Genomic DNA, 24,782 nt, shown 5'->3' on the forward strand with positions numbered 1-24,782 from the left:
CACTGAGTAACTTATCAAGCCGACGTGCTCAGTCCCTGCGGACGAACACACTGCAGCGAAAGCGCAGTTATGTTCCGGACCCCGCGTGATAGTGCTTCACAAACATGCAATCTGAAGACCGGTGATGAATGGGGGAGGTTGTTTTGTAACATACCCACACAATCAAGATAAATCTGACGGGCACGGAAGATAAAGAGCTCACTTTTTAGTTCAGGAGAGCAAGCTGCCGGGCTAGTTGGTGATGCATTTTTCGAAAGAAGTTGGCGCAAAATATGAACAAGGCACAGAGAGAAAGGACATATACGACATTCACAAGGGTAGCGGATCGGGCTATTGACATTTTTCGAAGCGCTAAAACCACAAGGACGCAGAGGGAACAGACAGGGACTGAGTAGGAAGTAGCGCTCGTCCCTGTCTGTTCCCTCTGCATTCTTGTTGTTTTAGCGCTTCGAAGAATGTCAAGACATTAACGAGCACTTTTTAGGCACAAGACAGTAAGGACGGCAGAGATCCGCAGGTCTTTCGCTGAATGACGCATCAAGCTCATGCGCGCCTGCGAACGAATGCAGAACAGAAAAAGTGCACAAGTATGGTTCGAGTCCCGATGTGCCACTCGAGCTTATGCCGGAACCACACAAGTCGTGTACTCTAAACGGCTGGGTTGTGTTCTGCGCACGAACACAACCACGAACAGCCAGGGCTGGGTGAAATTTTTGGATATTTATAAGCTTTTTCCACCACGCAAGGAGAAATTGCGCAAGAATTAATTTCCTGGCAAGCACCTTCATTAAGACGACGTTACATTGGACTATTGCAGAAAAGGACCTCGCACCTTACACGAATATCAATAAGTGCTGTGAATCCAGCGAAGAACACTGAGCATATTGTTACGGTGCATAGTTGCTAGGAGAAGACGACGTTGTTTTGGGACGTTCGGCAGTGAACTACGACGAGGACGTGGCAGTTTGTGCTGGAATGATTTAGCTCGGTGTGCCTTCTGACTGTGGCCTGTACCGTCTGCCGCTGGGCTATCCCCCCCATAATATTTGGTGGAGGTGCTGGGTATCACACCGGGACCCTGCCCTGGACCTCCGCAGCGGTCGTCAGCTTCGAGCTATCACTATGCCGTCCAACCCACCTCCGGCCGCAGCATCACCACCAGCGCCGACCGTTGTCGTGGCGCAGCCTCGCGACCCAGGCACCTTTTGTGGCACCGATGACGTCGATGTCGAGGATTGGCTCGCCATGTATGAGCGAGTCAGCAAGCACAACCGCTGGGACGCCACGCTCATGCTTGCTAACGTTATTTTCTACCTGGCGGGCACGGCGCGCGTCTGGTTTGAGACGCATGAGGAAGACCTCACCTCTTGGGACAACTGCAAAGAAAAGCTCAGAGACTTATTTGGGAAACCAATTGGACGCAAGCTGGGTGCTAAAAAAGACCTTGCTTCTCGAGCACAGTCATCTACGGAGTCATACCTCTCCTACATCCAGGACGTCCTCGCTCTGTGCCGAAACGTAGACAGCGCCATGCCAGAGACCGACAAGGTGGGCCACATCCTGAAGGGGATTGCTGATGATGCATTCAACCTTCTTCTTTGTAAAGATTTTGCAACGGTTGACTCCGTCCTCCAGGTATGCCGGCAATTCGAGCAGGCAAAACATCGCCGTATTGCTTCTCGTTTTGATCGCCTTCCGAACACCGCGGCGACATCCTCCTGCGAAGACCTGCCAACACTACGACAACCGTCCCATCCTGCCAATTTAACTAGAATCGTCCGCAGAGAACTGGAAGCTATGACTCCCGTCACCTTCGCCCCTCAAGCGGCCGACTCTACGATTGCGCTGATCCAGGCCGTCGTTCGCCAGGAGTTTGCGAACGTGGGCCTCAATTCTGGCCTGCCGTCTGCGTCGCCCTGTTTGCCAAACACCGCTCCACTGGTTGCTGCTGCTTCACCGACTCCGACCGTACTACCACGTTACTGCTACCGGAATCCTGCGAATTGGCGCACCCCGGACGACCGCCCAATCTGCTTCACCTGTTCGCGTGTCGGACACATTTCCCGTCACTACCGAAGCCGTTGGTTTTCACCACCTCACCACCGTTCCACTTTCGATCGTCGTGCAGACTACGGACCTAGTTCCAATTATGATCGCCGTGCCGGCTTCGAACCACGCCAGACGTCTTCTCGTGCTGAGTCTCCGCACGCTTTCGACACTTCGGCCCCGCGAAGGTCCAGCCGCTCGCCTTCCCCTCAGATCCGCCGCTCTCGTTCGCCGCAATTTCGACGCCCGTCCACTCCACCCTTACCTGGCTCTCTTTCGGAAAACTAACCAATGCAGCTCCCGGAGGTGATGCTGCATTGATGACCCGGCCCGAAAATCCTCTCCTGGCCCTCGATCCTCGCCGCAACCTTCTCGATATCTGCGTGGACGGTGCACCAGTTACCGCTCTTATTGACACTGGCGCCCAAATTTCTGTTCTGAGCTCCTCGTTTCGCCGTCGTCTGAAGAAGGTTGTGACACCTGCCGTTTCCTCAGCCTTTCGCGTCGCCGACGGAAGTGCTGCTGCCGTTGTTGGACTGTGCACTGCGCGTGTTTCCATTGCTGGCCGTACAACTCCTGTCGCGTTCACTGTCCTCGACCATTGCCCCCACGATGTGATCCTCGGCATCGACTTTTTAACGACGCACGCGGCTCTAATGGATTGCGCCACTGGCCTTCTTCGTTTGGACTTGCCGCTCTGCTCCGAAAGCGCCGATACCAAGCCGCCTCGCTTACGTGCCGCTGAATTTACTCGCTTGCCGCGTGACGCTGCAGTCTATGTCCCTATGTCCCCGTTTCCCGCCGTTCCTGATGGTGTCTACGTCACGTACCCAATCAAAGACGTTGTCCTCCAGCGTAACGTCATCCTTCCACACACAGTCCTGACCGTCACCGGCAACCGCACCTACCTTCCGATTCTGAACTTCAGTCTCTCCCCCAAGTTTTACCCTGTGGCATCGCACTCGCTGAACTGGTTCAATTGGCCGAATGTACAATTTCTGCTCTAACAGCTGAGCCTAACGCAGATGCATGCCCTTTCCCGCTCGGCCGCTTCACGCCCGGACCCTACTTTTGCGATGATCGCGGCGGATTTGCCACCTGACCACGCCAACGCCCTCTGCGCCCTTTTAGCTTCCTATAGTGATGTCTTCGATTTCGGGAATCGTCCTCTTGGCCAAACTTCTGTCGTGACCCATCGCATCAATACGGGCGATGCCAGCCCTATACACAGAAGGCCCTATCGTGTCTCTCTTCCTGAGCGCCATGTCATCCAAAGCGAGGTGGACAAGATGCTGGCGAACAACATTATCGAGCCTTCTAGCAGCCCTTGGGCATCCCCTGTAGTGTTGGTCAAAAAGAAAGATGGCAGCTGGCGCTTCCGTGTCGACTATCGTCATCTTAATCAAGTAACGAAGAAAGACGTCTATCCCCTTCCGAGAATTGATGACGCCCCCGTAATAATATCAATGATCGCCGAAATGTTCGCATAATCACTTAGAACTCCATCCTGTGTTCTCCTGTCTGTCGCCTGTTGCATCATTTGCTAAGTGCCACCTTATTCCAAGAACTACGAGTGGCCAACGGATACTCCCCGGTCACTTGCACCCAGAAGTGAGGACCTGCGCCCTTTCTGACTGGTTCTAGCGACTAAAGTCAACAAACCTTTGTAGTTCAGGCACATTGGGCCGGCTTTTTTATTTTGATTCCATGAGATCTCAAGGCCCCACATTTTCTGTTTTTCTCTTCCCCTGTAGCATCCATTAACCAATGCATTTCTCGATGAAGCTCTCAAGCTAGTGTTAGGCCGGCCCGTTTTCGAAGGTTACAGTAAAGTCGCTTAACAAAAGTTTTAGCAGTAATGCAAGAATCTAGCCGTGCTCGTAATATAGAAGTTTTCCTAATACACTTGCAACTGTTAATTTTCGCTCTTTAAACGTTGACGATTCAGTGTCATTGGCAATTTAAAAATATACGGAAATTTAACTCAACCAGTTCGCATGACTGACGCTGCATATTTTTGTGGTTGGTCTAAATACCAAAACCTGTATTAAGCGTCTAGAGTACTTCAAAAACCAGGCACAGTTCCAGTCGCCATGTAGGCAAAGCTGGTGGCACCATGCCTTGAACGTGCGTACGTGCCTTACCTAGGTTACACAGGTTTACACATATGGTTTTAGATAGGACCGTTTGCCTGCATTCGCGTACCTCACGTCAAAGTTGACATACATTTAATTTCATACCCCCCCCCCTCCCCCGGCATAAAAAGTACCTTAGCAAATTGCAATTCTAACTGCTGTTCAATCTTAGCGGCGTTCAGACTAGTACGAAAGCTTGCAGCACGCACTGGCTTTTAGGTGGAACTGATCTTTCCCGGAACCGCCAACATAAAAAAAAATCAAACTGCAGCGCATATGTGTGCATCAAATGCTAGCAAGAGTTGGGTTCATTTACTTTTCATGCACACGTGGCGAGGATAGAGCTGAAATGAAAAGCTGCTTCTACGCAGCTGGGAAGTTTCTGGTGCCCAACAAACAAAATAAATTGTTTGAGGGGAGGGGTGCGAGGAGGAGGAGGAAAAACTTTATTGAACAGAAGGGAAGTTCGAGCTTATGGGTGGAACCCTTGTTCGAAGGCTTCACTGGCTTCAGCTACCCTTCGGACCTGTTGGATGCGGGCCCGTTGGTGCTGCATGTTTTCTCTAGCCAGCAGCGCCTCTCTGAAAGAAAGCAGAAAAATGTTTACAGAGTCAGCACGATCACAATCTACGAAATCTACAGAATGTCATAGGATAAGTTGCATGAATACCTTTACAATGAATCTGATAAAATGAACACAAGGAAAATAGTCGCGGTAATAAATAACTGTGCAAAACAATATCCAGGTCTGAACAGGGGAAAGGCTACTTATCTCTGGTAAGTAATTAAAGCAGAAAATGCTTTTGAGAAAGATAATAAACGCTGATTTCATTTTTCTCGTGCTAAGTAACCATAACATTAAGAACTATCACGCTTGCTTACCATAGATGGAGTGCTATGAAGAGTGCATTTATCGTAGCCTGGGCGTTGTGGTTTCTGGTTTAAACGTAAGATTGGTATAGGAAGCCAGAAATTCTGAAACGTAACACGTAGAAAACTCAAGACAATAAAGAAAACGATAGTCACAGAGACGATGAAAACATACAATTTTATATGTAAGAAAAAGCTCTAACGTGTGTTGTGTGTAATCAGCTGCAGAAAAAAGCCGAATTGCTTTGTTTTTCAGCACTTCACATTTGTTGAAATTACTTCTTGGTGTTTCTACCCTTTCCAGATGGATGTAATTCAAGTGTCATTATAGGATTGCATAGTGCAGGTAGTATTAGATGGGAGAAAAATTTATATCGACATCTTGATAGAGAACCACATCCCATATGAGCTTTTTTATATGCCTTACGCGCTTATTCCCTCCATACATATGTCATAAAAAGAAGAAAAGGAAGGAAAATTTTGTTTGAACAATTTTGATCTCATTATTAGAGGACGAGTGGAGTCCTAGTAATAAATCAGCGATTAACTGGCCGAAAGAAAGTCGTGTTACATATTTCCTTGTCTGCTGTGAAGCCTTTTGATTTATACGTTTATTAGTAATGTAAGAACAGTATTACCTACATACGTCATTCGCTGAAGGGCCACTAATATTAGACCAGCATCCCAACTGAAACTTTCAATAAGGCGAGTCACATAATTCTATATATATTCATGTGGACTAAATGGAGTCAGAATGGAGTCCACAGAGTCGGTGTGGACATTATGGTGAGCTTGTATGGAAACTTACAGAATTCGTATGAGGTCATAAAAATTTTATGGAAGTTACATGATTTCTTATGGAAACCTCGTGGACTACATACAAAAAATGTATGGATGCCCATATATTTTTCCGCATCATAAGGGCTAGATATTCTTGCAATTCCATACAAGCCAGTGGTATGGAACGTTTCAGTAGGGATTGCTGGCGCACCATTGGTATTTAAACCGTATGCTATGTTGATTATATTGTTACCGTAAATCTTCAAAAGCAATGGTCGAAGAAGAATGTCCTGCGGAATGCCAGAGTGAAACAAGATTCCTTCGTCAAAATGTGCCTGGGAAATTTCCACTATGTACGAACAAATCGGTGAGCACGGCTAGCACCATACCTTTCTAATTTATGTAGTAGCATATCATAGCATTAAAAGTTCAAGTCCTTCACCGAAGTCGCCGAAAATTCCTAGTGCTAGCCTTTTTTCTAGGTTTGCTTATTATTTCTTTTTCATACTTAAAATCAGACAATGTGGCAGGTTTAATAAAAACCAATTCCCTTGACCATTCCTTTTTCCAAAGCTTTCCAACAGATGGGAAGGACGAAAATCAAACAATAGTTATTTAGGCTGTTTTTATCACTTTGCTTGGTAAATTTTTTATCACTTTTTATCACAAAGTTTTTATCACTTTGCTTGGTTTTGAGTTTCATATATTTTGTTTAGAATGGGGCCATTTCATCTTCTAAAATTGATGAGGTTTAATTCCAAGACCGTCAAATTTCAACCGACAAGTTTCATTAAGATTCAGTAGAAACGAAACAATTTTGATTAGGATGTGTCGGACGGCTGCCCCTGACTCGCGGGTTCTATATGTCAATTTTTTTCTAGACGGTTTGCAGCTTATAACGAAGCTGTCCAATTTTTCAGACAGACAGGCCTTCGATGTAGGTATTATGTATGCCATTGTTTTTAGATTAATTGTTAGGCTCTTCTAATAGCGGTTTGCGTTGCGAGGAAAATAAAACGAGTGCAACATAGTAGCCTCTAGCCTCCCAATGTGGCCATGCGCACTGCAATGTTCTTGAATACGCTATACCAATGGGGCCGAAAAAACACCCTGCACATATGTACCGTCGGGCAGCCTTGCCTTGAGAAATGATGCAATGCCTTTTCAAAGGGTCACTTTTTAAGGGTAAGGAAAGGATGCAGTTTAAGTACCAGAACAAAACTCACATCTCCGTATAAATAACTGCAATGATAATATCAGCATCACAATAAAACAAAATTAAGATCTCACAAAACATATGCGAAGCTTTCTGAGCAAAACTGGCAGCCATTTCTCATCCGACTAGAAATCCGAAAACTATCGAATGGTTTACGGTCAATAGTACAGCCATTTTTGATCTCGATAGGTTTCAAGGAGAGCAGTAAAAGTGAACACGTATCATTTTGTTGTCTGTACTACTTGAAGCCAAATGGCCGGTATATTAGGAAATAAAGCACAGAGTTGGGAAACTCGGACAATCGAAAGCGCAATCATTTTAGTTTGCCAAAGAACGCACGGACACAGGAAGAGAGGAGAGAATAAGCTCGTGTGTTTCTGGGCTACTGCCTTCTGTGCATCTTTTTTTCTCTGGTTAGGGTGCTTCCAACGAACGGCAGGCACGAGAAATGCAGCAACAGGAGAGGCTAAAGGAGATTTCAAGCGAAAGGCCGCCGAAAGACGAATGAAAAAGGCTGAGCGCGTGCCAGGATTCTAGCCTAGAGGAGAGAAGACGCGACGTGACGGAAGAATACCAAGCTATGACCACTTTACGTCGGTGCCTGCTGGCAGTTTGTGATGTTCATAGATACGCTAAAGGGAAAGCCGGTACAGCATGAAGCAATGAATACAGCAGGAGAGCTCACACACACGTGTGTGTGTGTGTGTGCTTGTCAGCACTTCGCGCACCTCTAGCGTGCGTTCCCAGGCACCCTTAGAGCGCGTGGGCGTAGCGGTTTTGGACACAAAGGAGATGCCCTCCACTCAGCGTGGCAAGCTCATCAGAGACCAGCTTCCAAGTGACAAGAGGTTTGGTCGTTTGGTGCCCAGCTTTCCCCGGTCGCAAGCCAGATAATCGGTCGGAGCCAAACGTTCACAATGAAAACAAACTTTATACAGCAAAGATACGATACACCGGATTTCACAATCACTCGTACAAGCACAAACAAAGCGATTAACAAAACAAAGCAACCCGTGCAAAGATGCACTCGAGAGAGATTACAATACAAATGAATTATTGCGCATAAAGTGCAGTAACACAACAGAGAGGCCAACAAAGGAAACACAGATTGTTCACTGGGCACTGCGCCAATCCGACGACCAGAGGTTTACGACGGTGCCGTGCCGCACACTGGCGCGCGCTGGTTCGTTGGACCGTGGCTGGGCGAGGCTTGTTGCCCCGGGAGTCAAGCGGGCTCGCTTAGCTGAAGCTTAAACGGCAGCTCGGGCTGACCGCGCGCCCCTTACAAAAATATTTGATGAGTTTCTGATAAAAAGTCAATGATTTCAGACATCACACTCATCAAGTGTATTTGAAGACTTCAGAGTTGAGTTTCTGACGCAATGGTGATGAAAATTGACCACCGATTTTCTGATTATGACGTGATGTGTGTTTTTCTGTTGAGATTCCCATGAACAAAAGAGGTGCCCTCGATTCAGCATGAGAAGCTCAACAGAGACCAGCTACCAAGTGACAAGAGGATTGGTGTCGTTTGGTGCCCAGCTTTCGCCATCGCAAGCCAAACAATGGGTCGGAGCCAAAGGGTCACAAAGAAAACATACTTTATACAGCAAAAAGATGCTACAGAGGGCTTCACAATCATTCGCACAAGTAAATAGAAAGTGATTAACAAAACAAACTACTCGTGCAAAGTTACACTCGAGAGAGTTCACAATAAAAATGAATAATTGCGCGAAAATCGCACTAACAGAAGAGAGAGGCAAACAAACGAAAGACAATTTCTTCACCGGCACTGCGACAGTCCGACGACTAGATGTTCACGACTGTGCCGTGCCGCAGATTGGCGCGCGCTTCCGCCTGTTTGTACCGTGGCTGGGCGAGTTTTGTTGTCCTGAGAGTCGAGCGGGCGCGCTTCACTGAAGCTTAAGCGGCTGCTCGGTGTCACCGGCAGCGGTCAACGCCCTTCATATCTAGGCTAGGGCCGCGTCTGTTTGCTCTTCGCGCCAAGGCAGGCGCGCACATACACGCAGTATCAGCTGTGCAATATCCTTCTTCTCGCGCCGGGCGCACGTCCCCATTGGTCAGGCACTTAAACTGGCTTCTAGATTCTTTGAGATCTCCGTCGGAATCGAGGAGAAACGTCTCCGACATTCCAGAAAAATCGACGACCAGCGCTGGCACAATCCCCTTGGCGTCGCGCCGGTGAGCGATAGTAGAGAGGGCAGCAACACATACAAAGGCTAGGCACTCTCCGGGGTTTCTTTCTCCCCCATTTTTAACGACTCGCGCTGGCAAGATCGCGTCGCCACTACGCCGTTTTTTTTTTTTTTTTCAAAAATGCGCCGAATTTTGTGACAGCGCTCCCCTGCTGTCTCCGTTATTTGAGGCTATGTCACTCATCTCTTTAGCATGTCTGATCAACTTCCCGAATCCCACACGCTTCTTAATCATGTTCACAGATAATCAGTTTGATTTCCAGTTTGCTGCGTCATTCTGTGTGAGTGTGTGATGTAAGGATTAATTAGATGGGCATAGGGTAGGATTTTGTCCTGCAGTCGTAGTTAGGCTGATAATGAGGGTGGTACGTGGAGGTGGCTGTAATTTGAGTAAGATCTTCGGGAAGTGCCTGATACCGCTAAGAGTCTCCTCCCCGCCTTTCGAAATAAGACACTTTCGACGCATTCGCACACGGCGCAGTCTGCCGCCGGTAGTCTATGGGAGTGCGCTACGGAGCGAGTCGGTCAGCGATGGTCAGTAAACAAAACTGCATACTTACAAATACGAGCGATAATGGTATAAGCAAGTGCAGACTCGTGGCTTATTTTTATTTGAAACAAGGCGCATCTTTTATAACTTCAAATCCTCAAGAATTATGCACAGTCCAAAAACCTGCCTTCTTTTTGATACGTTGACTGACGGGGCACTTGCACAATCGTTCTCTTATAAAAATCACCTAGGCAAGCACACGTGCGATTTGGTCACGGCTTATTCTGCAGGCAGGATTTTGCGTAAAGCACACAGCCATACAGCGGGTGGTCTGCTAAATGATCATTCAAACATTGCCTGCCCCACCTATGTACACCTTTTAATGTTTATGCGTGCATCGCATACAATGTCCGATAGCCATCTGAAGGAAGGAGGGCATGACACCTCACGCAGTTTTTCATACTTTTCCTTTCAGACGTGATCCGAGTGCACAATGAGGCCAACTTGCACGCGGTGGACAACCCTACCCGCACGCTGAAGCGATTCGCCACATTCCTCAAATTCCGAGAAACTCTACGATTGTAGGGTACCATTACTGCCCTGATTTCTTTAGAAAGGCCACCTTCTTGGCACAGCCTACCTTTCACTTCCCGAAGAAGCTTCGCTGCCACAGCTACAAGAATCGAAATAGGAAATCCACCTTTCGTCATCATGTTGACCTGATTATTGAGGTTTCCGTGTAGTAGGTGTGCACAAGACGTTGCCAAGGCACCCTAGTAGCAGCACGTTCCGACGGCCCGTTTCGCAGTCCTGCGATGCGCAGACCCAAATGGGAACAAGACTTTTTTTTTTGCACGTGGCCGGCACATCCAGCATACGTGATATCCTGTTAAAGTCAAGGTAAAATATGAAAGCTGTAGCTCGTCACAGTCTGGTAATTCGTGATTAAAGGTAAGGCATGCAATAAGCTTGCCTAACTTTGCCGGCGAGAACAAAAGTATTGAGAAGCCGTGACCAGGCCGCACGTGAGCTTGGAGAAGCGATTCTCATAACAAAGAACGGGAATGATTCTGTAAGTAATCATCAAAAATCTTCTATGAAAAAAGGAAAGATTTTTGAACTGCATATTCCTCGATATGTTGATTAAAGGTATATAAATCAGGTGAGAGTCTGCGCTTCATCTTGCACCCTCCTTGTCCCTCTTTGCATGTCTGCAGTAACCTTTGTTGATACTGCCGGCTCTATGCTCTATCCGCATGTAATTGCGTCAAATACCGTTGCTACACTAGACGTCCACCTCCTCACTAGATAGACTACATTAATGTCGTCTCGCAGAGTTCTGGTCGCACAGAGGATATGATAGCGCAAGTTTGTCGGCAATTGCAGGCCAGCGGCAGTTTTCTCAGGATGGGAATTGTCTGAACCTCACAGCGTTGCATTGGCGTCAACGCAATTTGGTGAATTCTTATTTGAATGTATTCTTGCATCATCAAACATTTACAGAACTCATTGGTAATCCCCAATGAGAACTGAATATGATAACAGCGGTAGAGTCACTTTATCTCCTGCTGGTGATGGCCTCTGGTAGCTTCCTTCTTATCGGGTTGACACGACGTACACGTCCTAGCCGGTTTGATGTCCGGGGATCTCAGAAGCCATCTATAAGCGCTGCGGCATATGCCACAATGCCCGTAGTTCCGGCGGCCACGGCATGCCGGGGCCACTACGAGAGGTGAAGCGTATTTTCGGTTTCTCGTATTTATCTGCGGCCCTAATATGTCATCCCCTTTAACTAGACGTTCCCTGCTTTGTAAAGTACGGTGCGGTGTGAAGTGTGAAGCCCTTACACGAGGCAACGTTTTATCGCCCTAAACCCGAGCTCCATCGCGGTCTAGGGAGAGAAAGAAGACGTTGTTCGAAGCGGTCGCGTTCCTTGATGTTATCCGCACAAAAGTCTCAGTCGGCATCTGGCCGAGGTACTGCTCAGGCTTTTGCCGGCAGTAATAACTACCATATCTTTCTGCCCTGACTCCCAAACGGTAAGCTGGTGACCGACTCAGTTTTCCTGCTTGCGGACCTGGCCGGGCGTCCATACAGGGCACAAAATTTCACAGAATCCCTGCGGAACGTCGAGCACCTGGAAGGCATTAGCTCTATCGGAAAATTCCAGATGTCACACGTCTGGATGGTTATTTGCAAATAAGAGCAATCGAAACAAAGCTCGGTGCATGCGGCGACCTCTTGGTGAAGAGCCGCCGCTGTGTTGTTGTTGACCCGGAACCGAAGGAGGTGAAGCTGTAGCTTTTGTGCCTTCCCGAGCGCTTGGAAGATTGCTTCATGCGTGAGGCGCTCCAGGCGTACGCGAAGGTGAAATCTACCTCGGAGAACAATTGGAAAGTTTCAGACATGGAGCAGATGAGAACTGTCAGCCGTGATGTCGTCCTGTCTCTTGCTGAAGGAGTCGGGGTTAGTGACGTTCCACATCAGCTGACTGTGTGCGGCATACGGAGCGTTGCTCTAATTTCGGGCAGACCACCTCTGTGTCTTCGTTGCAACCGCGTTGGACACATTCGTCGGCACTGTGGTACGCCACGGTGTGGCGACGGCCGGAGTGTCGGCCACAGAACAGAGGAGTGCGTCGTGACGTATGCCGACAAGCTGCGGCATCGCGTGCGACTCAATGACGACGCTCTACAGGAACACATCGTGGACGCTACGGAAGTTCTTGACGTGATAGGGGACTTGCCAGTCTCCGTTGTGGCTGACCGTGCGAGTGTCAATGCACCAGTTGTTCCCCAAAGTGCTGGCGCGGAGTATAAAGAACCTGCGGATGACCATGCAGCGCCGCCTCGGTGTGAGGCGCCGAGTTCTGCTGCTGGTGGGGAACTAGTCGCCGTCCTTGAAGCCCCTACGGATACCACGGCGGACACTTCGCCTCTTCCTGTCATTGCTGGCCAGCAGCTTCTGGATCAGCGCCTTCTTCCAGCGGATGATGAACCTGCTTCCACAGACGAGCCACTTCAGAAGCGCCGTGCGTCCTGCGCTTCCGAAACGAGTGACGATGAGGACCCAGTGCGCAGCACGCATCGCCGTCGGCATCGAGCGTCGAGGCACAAGGGGAAGTGCCGACATTCGCGGTCCAGGAGGCCTGGCGGTGGTTTTAAAGCGGCTTCGCTGTCTACCGACAGGCACATGGAACTGTAGGCATAATTTTTTAGTCATCATCGTTGCTTCCACAGAGTAAGTATTCGGAGCACTGAATGTACAGGCGCGGACAAAATTAAACGGAGCACGCAACTGTCTTTTTGACGCATCACCTAATTGAAATTTCCAGCAGTGGTATGCGCATGCTGGTAGCGGAGGTTGGTGGGCTTTCTTGTAGACAAACAACGCTTCTTCATTACCAATGGAGAAGGCGTGATTCCACTTCGAACGCAATAGCGTGCTCCGTTTACTTATGGCCGCGGCTGTACATGGCTTGGGTCTTGCCAAAAGCAGGTGTAACTCCGCCGACTCTTCTGCAGCAGGCAGCTTGATGTTATCGCCGTAGAGGAGACAAAAATTGAAAGCGAGCAGGATCCAGAGGTGGCCCTGCAGACCTTTTTATCATAATATAATGTGCTCGTGACACATTCTGTGGGCATGTCGGCGTGTTGCTGTTTGTTCCTGCACAAGACATTTCCTTGTTCGGGCTTGACCTATAATGTAGATAATGAGGGAAGGTTGATTTGCTTAGATTTTCTGCTCTTTGGAAAGCCATGGCGACTAATTTGCTGCACCGCAGTGCATCAGTCTTTTTGAAAGCATGGCCAGCTTACTGGAGTGTGACCAGCATGTCGCGCTAATGGGTGACATTAATTGTGTGTGCGACCCAGTTGATCGTGCTGTTCCTGATACACCCAGGGACAGGAGCGGTGAAGTTTTGTCACTTGCTACAGAAGATGCAGAACTCATTGATACCGGAGCTTCATGTCCTGGTTCCCGCTTATTCACACGCATTCAGGGCCATTCTTAAGCTCGCCTAGGTTGAATTTATGCACCTTTCGCACTTGTCTCCCGAGGATTGCTGTGTGACACTCTACCAGTTTCATTCTTTGATCGCTGTATGGTGGTTGACTACTTCGGTTGAGTGTCTTCGGTTTTCTCTTCTTTTATTATTATTATTTATTCCGCGGACTGCACCTTGTGCTTTGGCTGTCGGCCTGCGATTAACGTTTACTGTGATGAGCCTTTCGTTTCCTGTTCTTTTTAGTTTTTGTTACTGCTCCATTTTTCGCTTAATTTTTTTTTTCTTTTTGCAACATTTACTTCTTTTTCATTTATCTTGAATTGGCTAATCCTGGCAAGGCTTTGCTGGCCCAGGCATCCTCTCTCTCTTTTGTGTTTTTAATCTTTTTTTGAGAGGACCAATAAAAGAGTAAAAGGGTGGCTGCTCACCTCGGAGGCAGTGATTGTCCAAAATTTAGGCCTAAATGGACGCTTTGGAAGCTGAACTCATCAGGAATTAATGATGAAGAATTTGTCATTCGTGACCGCTCGCAACTGGAATCCCGTTTCTCGAGCAGGATGCCGTTCTTCGCCGCTTGGGAAATGTTTAAGGAGGGCGTGCGTGCAACAGCTATAGAAAATGGTTCCTTGAGGTCGTTTTCCAGGATATATCAGGAGCAGGCACTCAGGAAAAATCTGTACAACCTGCATGGATTAGAATGCCAAGCACCTGGTTTATGTACGGATGAATTTGCTGGTCTCAAAAGTGAGTTACAAAGATTTGATGCAGAACGTACAGGGGTGAGCGTGCTGGATCTAGTAACACGCGTCATTTGCAATGTGAACACCCGACACGACATGCTTTGCTTGATGAGCGCCGTCATGCGACTGCAATGTTAATTTTGTGGATGATGTCCAATGACAAACAAGTGACCAGTACAAATGACGTGATGGCCGCATTTGTGGATTATTACACAGACTTGTTTAGTGCTTCTCCTGATGCGCATAATTCGGAAATTTTGGCGCATTTCAGCACCTTAGTGAGCCCTTTATCAGGAGACGATTCTTCTGTTATTAGCAGCTCTTTCATGCAGTAGGAGGTCGGACATGCAATTCATGAGTTACCTGTCTCAAAAACGCTTTGCCCTGATGGAATTTCAGGTCAATTTTACAAGGCTTTTAATTCTATTCTCCCTCCTGCTCTGCTGTTGTTATTCACGGTGGGATTCGATATAGGAGCCCTTCCTCAGTCTTTTACAAAACTCCGCGCAGTGCTAATTCCGAAAACTACTGATGAAGGAAAACTGCACTCCGTAGAAGGTTATTGGCTCATTACATTGGCAAATGTGGATTACAAAATTTTTGCTAAAGTCTTATCAAATCGCCTGCAATTCGCAATGTTGATACTCATTGGATCTCACCACACGTGTGATTCGAGAGGCCGCCGCATTGATATTAATGTTCACACTTCGCGTTGAATACAGGAATATTCCTCCAGCTGTCATGAGCAGCTTGGTGGGCTTCAGATCAACGCTGCGAAACCATTTGACCGTGTTCGCCATTCATTTCTGTTTTCACTTCTAGAGCGAGCAAACGTGGGGTCTACTGTACAAAAGGGGGTGCAACTTTACTACAGCAACTGTTCAATACAATTAATTATTAATGGCCAGTTCTCGAACCCCGCGCCAATCAGCTCTTCCGTGAAGCAAGGCTGTCCGATGTCTCCTCTGCTTTTTCTCCTTACCTGAAACAGCTTTGTTTGAGTGTTTTGCTTAACAGTAACATCCATGGGTTCCCTGTTTTGGGTAATGAAGTCAAATTGGTACCATATGCTGAAGATCTTGAATTTTTCTGCATTGTCAAGCCCAGCATTGATGATGTGTGGTCGATGGTAGATAGGTTTTGCATCGCTTCTGGTGCTCAAAGTAATCGCTCCAGAAGTTCTGGCCTATGGTTTGCTACAAGGGGCACAACTCCGCCCCTGTATGCTGGAATAGAATGGTCTTGCCTGCCTCCTAAATATCTTGGATTTCCACTTCATGCTTTCAAATCAGGTGCTCATTACTGGAGAGGTCGAGTTCCGGCCGCTGATCGTTATGCTCAGACTTTTGTCCCCCATCGGCTTTCAATTTTTGGTCGAGCCCGGGCTATCAACACCTTTCTAGTAGCAACAATTTATTGCGCCCTCCAGGTCCTTCACGGCCCCAGACCTTTCCATCGTATATTTGCGACGTTTATTTAGTCTTCTCAATTTGAGCCCATGCGGCGTGATAACCTTTTGAGGCCTGATCTGCTGCAGAGGACGCTGCAGAAAAAATTTCTCCTAAATTCCTACACTGTGCGCTACCTTGTTGTTTTGCAACCTGACTCGAAGCTCTATGATATGAGTCTTCTCATTGGACTTCATAGCTTTTGAAAAATGCTCATGCAAGACCGCAACGTTTAACCTGTTGTTTCGCTCAGAATTCACTTTAGCCGAATGTTGCTGCAGGTAACAGACGTTTAAAAACATTTGAAGTTTTACCGGATTGGTTTCCTCTCCTGATGCGCTGTATATCCTTGCTGGCCTTTTAGTTCTGTTATGTCTCTATCAACTTTGTGCCACGTAGCGCCCAGGTGCTGTGTCAATAGTTTTTTTTTTTGCGTGTATACACAGACCCACATGTGTAGTGACATAGTGGTGACTGCAGTCCGGCTGACAGGAAAAGAGCGAGCATGGCTTCCAAAAGAAACTCTTTAATTGGACTGAATTGAGCACGAAAACAACTGAATCACTCGGCGGTAGCGTAGATAACAAGCGTGCTCGGCGGTCATTGAACAGAATGCACGCCGCAATCGGCCGTGCTCTTTTTAAAGCTGATACCGAACTTTCGAGATAAAGCTTGGAAAGTTACTAGAACAGTCTGGAACAACGTAGAGTAGGCTCCGCCTGGATGCGATCAATCGAGATAAATCTAGGCGCGCCTTGCATCCCAAACAAAGCGATAACGCGGCGTGCCAGCAACTTTGAAGAATGAACAAGCACTACAAACATTCGCGACAATATACAGGGTGTTTCACCTAAGACTTTCTGCAATTTTTAAAAATAAGCTATTTGAATTAGATGCCCGCTTTTTCTGGCATTGCATTGTCAGTGGTGTAGTACATCATAATGCAGCTAAGACGTGCTAACTAGCAGGCTTGTTAAGCAATATTTAATAGTTAACTTTTAAACTATTACCCTTGGGCTCCTTAATTATTGAAAGGCATGTAGCCCACCGCAAGTAATGTCCATATCCGTTTTTAGAATTTCGAGAACGCGATTATCCTCGGCGCTGTGGCCCAATAAATTTTGGCTATTTCGACGAGTTAGGTACACTGGAGAGGTTGCTTTGCCTGCAAGCTTCTCAAACCGCATGTATTTTGGCGCGATGTAGGCGAAATTTGTTGGGCCACAGCGCCGAAGATAATCGCGTTCTCGAAATTCTAAAGAACGGATATGGACATTACTTACGGTGGGCTACATGCCTCTGAATAATTAAGGAGCCCAATGGTAATAGTTTAAAAGTTAACTATTAAATATTGGTTAACAAGCCTGCTAGTTAGCACGTCTTAGCTGCATTATGATGTACTACACCACTGACAATGCTATGCCAGAAAAAGCGCGCATCTAATTGAAATAGCTTATTTTTAAAAATTGCAGAAAGTCTTAGGTGAAACACCCTGTATATACTATATATATACTATACCAGGTGTCCCCGCCAAATATAACCAAGCTTTTAAAAAACACGGGGCGTCCTAGCCGTCTGAAACCAATTGAGGGTTGTTTAGAGTCGCGTGACCTAGTCTGCAGTATTTTCTCGTTCCTCAAGGTTGACTAATAAGTTAAGCTTAATTAACTAACTTTTTAATTATTGACTTGAGGAACAAAGTGTAAATGGAAAAGTTGTAGATCGCTTTGAGAAACAGCTTACTGGGACATTTGCCGCAAAGTAACATTTACGTAAAGTAGTTTTTTTACCGGCCTTTAACCCCAACCCTCACAATAAAAGCTTCCACATCACAACTGTGCCACCTCAACGTCCCAAGACGCGCCTTAAAGAATAAAATCCGTTTTTTTCTGAAGTCCTCTCCTTGATGAGACTTTGGGTGCACATTGGGGCAGAGAAGTAAGCGAGCAGCTGGTCACGTGACAACTTTCCTTTAAGGCCTATAAATGAAGCTGAGTAAATCGTAACTTGACAAAAAACAGCACTACTAGCGGTTTTTCCAGGCGATCTAATACTTTTTCATTGACGCTTACTTCCTGAAGTCAATAATTAAAAAGTTAGTTAATGAAACTTAACTACATGATTAACTTTGAAGAGCGAAAAAAATACTCAAGACTAGGCCACGCGACTGTGAACAAACCTCAGTTGGTTTCACTGGACTAGGACACTTCGCCGTTTTTAAAAGTTTGGTTACATTTAGCTGAGACACCCAGTATATATATATATGTGTGTATATATATATATATATATATATATAAGACTGACACAGAGACGCGCTGAGCTGAGCGTCCGCTCGATTGCCTAGCCTTTCTTCTTCTTCTTCACCTCTTTATAATGGCACATACCCACGTGGGGGGATTGGCCAAGGTGTAGTGGTATACATAAGAAAATTTTCATAGGATTAAACGTGAATTTTAATCCCACTTCCTCGTCTTCCTCCGCCTGCTTCTTTCATCACGACTTCGTCTTTGCTGTCTCGGCATCACACTCGGCCACGACTGCGGACGCCCTGTTGATTGTAGGCTGCGTCGCACCCAGACCTCGTTGTACACGCGGCCACTCGTCTCGCCCCGCTGCAGCAGCCGCTCCTGCATGGTCTCGTCCTTCACTTCGACGTAGATCAGGTTGGTGCACTTGCACACCTCAGCCTCGAAGCGGTCACCCTGCTCGGTGTTCCTGGGGTAACCGTCAATCAGCAACCCTTTGGCTGTCGCCACGCTCTTCCTCATTGCTCCTTTCAGCAGCTGCAAGACCGTGACCAGTGGGACGAGCTCACCCTTCGTCATGATCTCGTTCATCTCCTTGCCCAGGTCGCTGCCGGACTGCACCTCCGCCCGCTGCAGGTCACCAGAAGAGATGTGCGTAAAGCCGTAGTTGGCCGCTATCTACTCGCATTGGGTACCCTTGCCGCAGCCGGGGCCGCCGAAGACAAACACGACGGGAAGCTTGAGTTTTAGAGGCCCGTCCATTGGCGTCGAAGTAGGGGGAGGAGCAGGGGAGCAGGCCTGGCTGGAGGCGGAACTTCCTCAGCCTTCTCATCTGGTTCTTTTCTCCTCCACTTTCTTTTCTCCTTCTTTCTCTTCTTTCTCTTCTTCCTTCTCTTCCTTCTTTTCCTCTCGGCCTTTCTGATCAGGAACAGGCCGTCCATATCATCGTCGGCATCCCTGACATAGGCGCCGCGAAGTCGTCCGCTGGTGGATCGGCGTGGAGGGCCGCGGCAGACCAGGACAGTACCCGGACAGTTGCAGGCTCTCGACCGTGTCCCTGCGAGGTCGTCATGCAAGGTGGTGTGTTCGAGGCTGCGTCGACGCATCAAGGGCGACGCCGGTGGTGGACTATCTTCTCGATTCTCATCAAGCTGCCTGCCCTGATGCAGCCTCTCTCTAACGGGAGGGGACGTGGGAGCATCCAATTCTCGTTCGATTTGGAACATTCGGAGGCGCGATACTGATGGCCCGCTGCCGACCCTGGAACCCGGAGAAGGCGGCAGCCGCGAACGGCCTACTGGTAGCCTGCGTCCGGAGCGAGACCCGGAAGTTGCTGGCTGCCGAGCAGGTGGCACTGGAGGGGTCCGCTTTCCGCTGAGGGCCTCGTAACCCTCGTCGATGCGGTCCTCTTCGCGGAAGTCCACGCTGGAAACAGGCTGGCGCCGGATTTTGTTGTCTGGGAAAATTGGCTCATGAAACTGACGTCCCGGCAGCAGGGGACGCGGTTGTCCTGGAGTGGCCGTCATCCATTCAGGCGGCAACCCAGGCGACCGCACTCCAGGCGGCGTGCTACCCAGGCTATTACTGTTCGGACTTGAGCATCCGATGACGCTGCTGATAGCCACTGAGCCCGGAGCCGCCGTCACCGAGTTGGCGAAGCACGGGTGCCGTGGCGAAGGTGGCGTCATGAACCCAGCACTGCCTGCAGGAGGCGGCTGCGCCGAGGGCCGACCGATGCGGTGTCCATCATGCATCGATGCCGGAATGTTGGGATGCCTCATCGGTCCATGAGACGGTTCCCGAGACATCAGCGGGGACGGTGGCACTGCTGAGACGGAGCCCGCGCTCCCGATGGAATTGGGAGGAGCGCTGGTTGCATTTTGGCCGGGAACTGCCGACACCTCGGCGAGCGAGGCGGTCATCTGAGAGCGGTGCACCACGGAGGACGCGTATCCGCTCGTCGGCTGCGGTGACTGCGGTGGCGGACTGACGATTGTGTTGGAGCCGACCCGCAGGAGCCAGGATGCTTCCACCGCGGCAATGGGCGCCTCAGAGCCCAACGCCTGCTGCGGACACGTGCGGCCCCTGCAGGCCTGCAGAATGCGTACCTTATCTTGATTATAAAAGGCGATGTCTTCGTCTGGAGCCTGGCGCCGCGCTCTCATCGTCGTGAGTTTGGCGTCGTGCGCAGTGGCCAGGCGTGTAAACGCGGCAAAGAAGTGCAGAGGTGCAGGCCGGCCAAGTGGTGTAGCGGGGGCCTTCGTACTGGTGCCAGGCGCGGGCGGCAACGCGGAGATGGTCTTCAGCGACGGCGAGCGTGGTGGCTGGAGACCAGGCGAAACGCCGGGCAACAGCGTCGACCACTTGAATCCACGCTTCAGCGTCGTCAGAAAATCCACGGTACTCCGGAATTTGTATCGGGGTTACTGGGTATCCAGAGGACAGTGATGCGCGGCCAAGCGCTGCAGTCAAAGAAGCAGATAACTCCCGGATGATGGAGATGGCTTCGGGAAGAAGGGCCAAGGCCGAATCCGCCGAGGAGGCATGGACGCCGTTCTCGGGCGGAAGAGGGGTTCCAGGCGCCGAGGGAGCAGGCCGTGGGACTGCCCGGCTGCTTCGAAGGAGGAGCGACGGGTCGTGGAGGTCCGGGCCGGGCTCGACGTTGGTCGACTGCACCATTGTAAAGACTGACACAGAGACGCGCTGAGCTGAGCGTCCGCTCGATTGCCTAGCCTTTCTTTTAATCCCACTTCCTCGTCTTCCTCCGCCTGCTTCTTTCATCACGACTTCGTCTTTGCTGTCTCGGCATCACAATATATATATATATATATATATATATATATATATTCGTTCTGTACATAATCATGTAGAATAAATACCATGAATGAAAAGGAAACCCTTCGTGGTCGAGGGGTAGCGCGCCTGGCTCTAAAACCAAGAGGCTGAGGTCCGAGTACCGACTCAGGCATTTTTTTTAACACAATGGGGATTTCTCTTTCACATGATAGTTGTTGCCTCCGAACCAAGAGCCCACCTCCTTAGGTATTTTTGAAGACGACACAGTGAGAACTCAGGTATGCGGTCTCCGCTGCTACAACTAATACTGGTACCGTGGGGATCCCGCTGAAGAAGCGCGAACCTAAACAGAAACACAGGCAGCTACGAATTGCACGCCCTTCATATTTCTTTTATTGATCACCAAAGGGGCTAGTGGTTCGTTTCATTATTCGTAAGAAGCATGAAAAAAGCAGGTGTCATTTCACGGAAAAAAACAATAAAAGACTAGATGTGACAAAAAATCCAAACCTTAGTGGTGGCAGCTGTCCTTGCGGTCCCATCAGAGAAGTGGCGGAGCTCCGGATCCTGGGTCTGTTCATCAATAACAAACTTAGGCCGGACTCTACTATAGCGAAACTCAAGAGCATAGGTGAACAGGTAGGGCGCATGATCCGCCGTGTTTCCAACAAGCGGGGTGGTCTGCGGGGCAGGGACGCGCTACGGCTCGCCTATGCCTTCGTGACCAGCCGGATCCTCTACGCCGTGCCGTACCTACGCACCACCAAACAACAAGACGAGCGCATTGACGCCATCATCAGGAAGGCAACAAAGCGAGCACTGGACCTTCCGGTGGCTACCTCCAACGCCAAACTGAAGGCGTTGGGAGTGGTAAACTCCTATCAGGAGTTGCGGGAGGCCCACCTCGTGAACCAATATACGCGGCTATCGCAGACGGTGCCTGGGCGCCGCCTGCTAAACCGCTTACACATCCAACACACATGCATACCAGAGGGGACGGAGAACATCCCGGTGCTGTGGCGCCACATGCTCTTGGTCGCTCCGCTCCCGCGTAACATGGACATGGCTTCACATGAAGGCAGACGACAAGCGCGGGTTCGCACGCTTGAGAGGCAATATGGGTATAAAGAGGGCGTCTATTACGTGGACATCACAGGGCCGTCGCCCGCGGGATTCTTCACGGCTGCCGTAGTCCACCGGGGAATGAATGTCGATGGGCTATCTTTTCGGGCGCCAAATTCAACACGAGCGGAGGAAGTCGCAATAGCTCTCGCTGCCGCCGATCCAAAATCGAAAACGGTTATTACAGACTCTCGCCGGGCCTGTGAACATTATCTTGCAGGCGAAATATCACCTCTGGCTTCGCAAATTCTAAGACGCGCTCTCGCCGATCCAACTCGCACAAAAGTGATCTGGGCTCCTGGCCACCAGGGTCTACGAGGCAATGAGGCCGCTGATGCGGCCGCCCGAGCGCTCACACACCGGGCTCCTCATCCTAGCTCTCATGGCTCAGAAGCTCATAAACCGCTTCTGCGGTTCCGCGAAATCCTAATTTATTATTGCGACAGCCACCGTCTCTACCCGGCACCTGCCAAGGGGCTGAGTAAGGCGGAGGAGCGAACTCTGCGGCGCCTGCAGACAGGAACCCTTCTCTGTCCTGCAATAGCAAAACACTTCGATCCGAACACGGATGGGCGCTGCCCGCACTGTGGAGAGATCTGCGATATCTTTCACATGGTGTGGGGATGTACTCAGAATCCTCACCTTCCCCCCTCCCCCACCCCCACCCGAGAGGCATGGGAGACTGCCCTCCTCAACTGCTCCACACTGGAGTCCCAAAGGGCTCTGGTCAAGCGGGCGCGAGACGGGGCCTCGTCATGCGGTGTCCCGGACGAAGGATACCGACCATGCAGCAGGGTTATTTATTTGTTTTTTTTTAACCCTCAAGCTCTCTTTGATTAAAGTTTTTCACCACCACCACCACCACTGTCCTTCTTAGAAGGGGAACGACCCCTAATGTTTCTGCAGATGACTGTCGACTCAGCAACATAGCAGAAGATGTCATGCAGGAGGCAGGGATTGGAGGCCTGCTGTAATGAATATGCTACGCCAGAATCTCCCACTCACAGCCATTAAGGTTCAGATGACCTGGTTTTCATCACGCTTGAGGCTGTCATGCTCTGTCTAATGCTATTTGGACTTTATCCTCAAGATGGATGTCCCAGCAATCAAGGTCATAATACTCGTATGATTAACCCCTTAACCGTTTTGGACGAGCTGTGCTCGTCCTTGCCAAGCCGTCCCCAAACCGTTTTGGACGACTGTAGCTCGTCCTCTCTGAATAGGTTCTTCTCTTCCTCGTTTCGGACGAGCAGTGCTCGTGTGTGGCTTAGATGACATTTTGCTCGACAGATGGCAGCACTGACCTGTTAATTTCGTTTTCTTCTACCGCATAAACGTTTTTTTTTTCGTATGGCAACCTGGGTTTTAAAAATGGCACCCGGCGGAGGCGACGCGTGTTTTGCTGGCCCGTCTTCTCGGAAAAGACGCTCTTCTTCGTCGTAATCTTCTCCAGACGATGGTGACTGAGACACCGAAGTGTACATTGTTTCAGGGAGCGAGGACGACAGTGCTGGTGTTGTGCTTATCAGTTCTTCCGATGAAGAAGTGGACAGCTCAGAAGCGAACTTTGCGAGCGCGTGTCAGTGCATGAAGGTCAACGTCGGTGACATCCCTACATGACCCCCTCGGTTTCCTTTTCTTGCAGTTCCCAGTAAGATGTTCACTATAAGCTTGCCTGATGACTTGCTTGAATATATTTATCGCTCATTACCAGCAGGAAGTTGGTTTTCCGTAATGTCAGAAATAATAAACTTGAATATGCTAATTTGACTTTGTGTTTGCTTCAGATATTTTTTAAAGATCGAATTCGTGCTTTTTATTGCAATAATATTCGAAATCAAGAATAAAAAAAATAAGCAGTTTTGTTAAGAAATTCGTTGACATAACAAAACGGTGAAGGGGTTAAAGTGATAACGGGTGCCGTCTACGTATATAAACGTTTTAACCATGTGATGAAAATTGGACCATTCCAAATTAGCTTTTGAAGATTTCTCGATGGCATTGAGTCCTCTAGAACACTCCCAGGGTTGCGAAGAGCCGCTAAAAAAGAATATTGCGGGCAAACTCTCCGAAGTGAGCATTTATCGCAGTTTCCGCAGCACAGATTTTCTCGAATATCCGAGCTCTTGATACAATTAGCAAATGCGGAAGTGTCCTGAACTAAGACGCGGTGACGAAGGAAACCTTAAAGATTTTTTGATGCAGTCTGTAATCATCAAATGTGGACGACCTTTTGCACTGAAATGGACAAACCATGATCCACGCCGAGGTAAGTGAGCTGTGTTCGATTCTGTGTCGCACAGTATCGCAGGAATAGAATCGTTTAAACTGCCACTGCCGACGTGAGGGAATTCTTACCATTGAACATTTGCTACCTTAAGGAGTCATCTCGGCACGAACGAAAATCATTGCTTTCCTGTAGTTTCTTTATTATGCTTCGAGCTTTTTGCGGTGTGTGTTAAAACTGTCGTAGTGAGCCTTGATGTGATCCCCTTGAAAATCCGTCAGTGGTGTCGGTCTCATTGCAATGCCGTGACGCAATGGCGATAATATTTAACGCCTTGTGAAGGACGGTAAAGGAGCTCATTGTGCCGTTTCGTTGATACTGCAAGCTTCCGAGTTTAAATAAGCCTTTTTTCGTGTAGTTGTTGTGCTGATGGCTTAAATG

The 24,782-nt window shown here is 48.8% G+C and overlaps 1 protein-coding gene and 1 pseudogene across 1 annotated transcript; one reads left to right on the forward strand and one right to left on the reverse strand.

The window, feature by feature from the left end:
* The first annotated feature begins 1,122 nt into the window (after positions 1-1,122).
* On the forward strand, positions 1,123-10,338 carry LOC149347136 (uncharacterized). Its single transcript, XM_089541499.1, has 2 exons — positions 1,123-2,041; positions 10,229-10,338. The coding sequence occupies exons 1-2, from the start codon at positions 1,123-1,125 to the stop codon at positions 10,336-10,338; spliced, it is 1,029 nt and encodes a 342-aa protein (XP_089397625.1).
* A 5,873-nt stretch (positions 10,339-16,211) lies between these two features.
* On the reverse strand, positions 16,212-20,875 carry LOC149347137 (uncharacterized; annotated as a pseudogene).
* Positions 20,876-24,782: the final 3,907 nt, after the last annotated feature.

The sequence above is a fragment of the Amblyomma mixtum genome, chromosome 4 (genome assembly GCF_055824585.1).
Source record: "Amblyomma mixtum isolate Tamu chromosome 4, ASM5582458v1, whole genome shotgun sequence".
NCBI lineage: Eukaryota > Metazoa > Arthropoda > Arachnida > Ixodida > Ixodidae > Amblyomma > Amblyomma mixtum.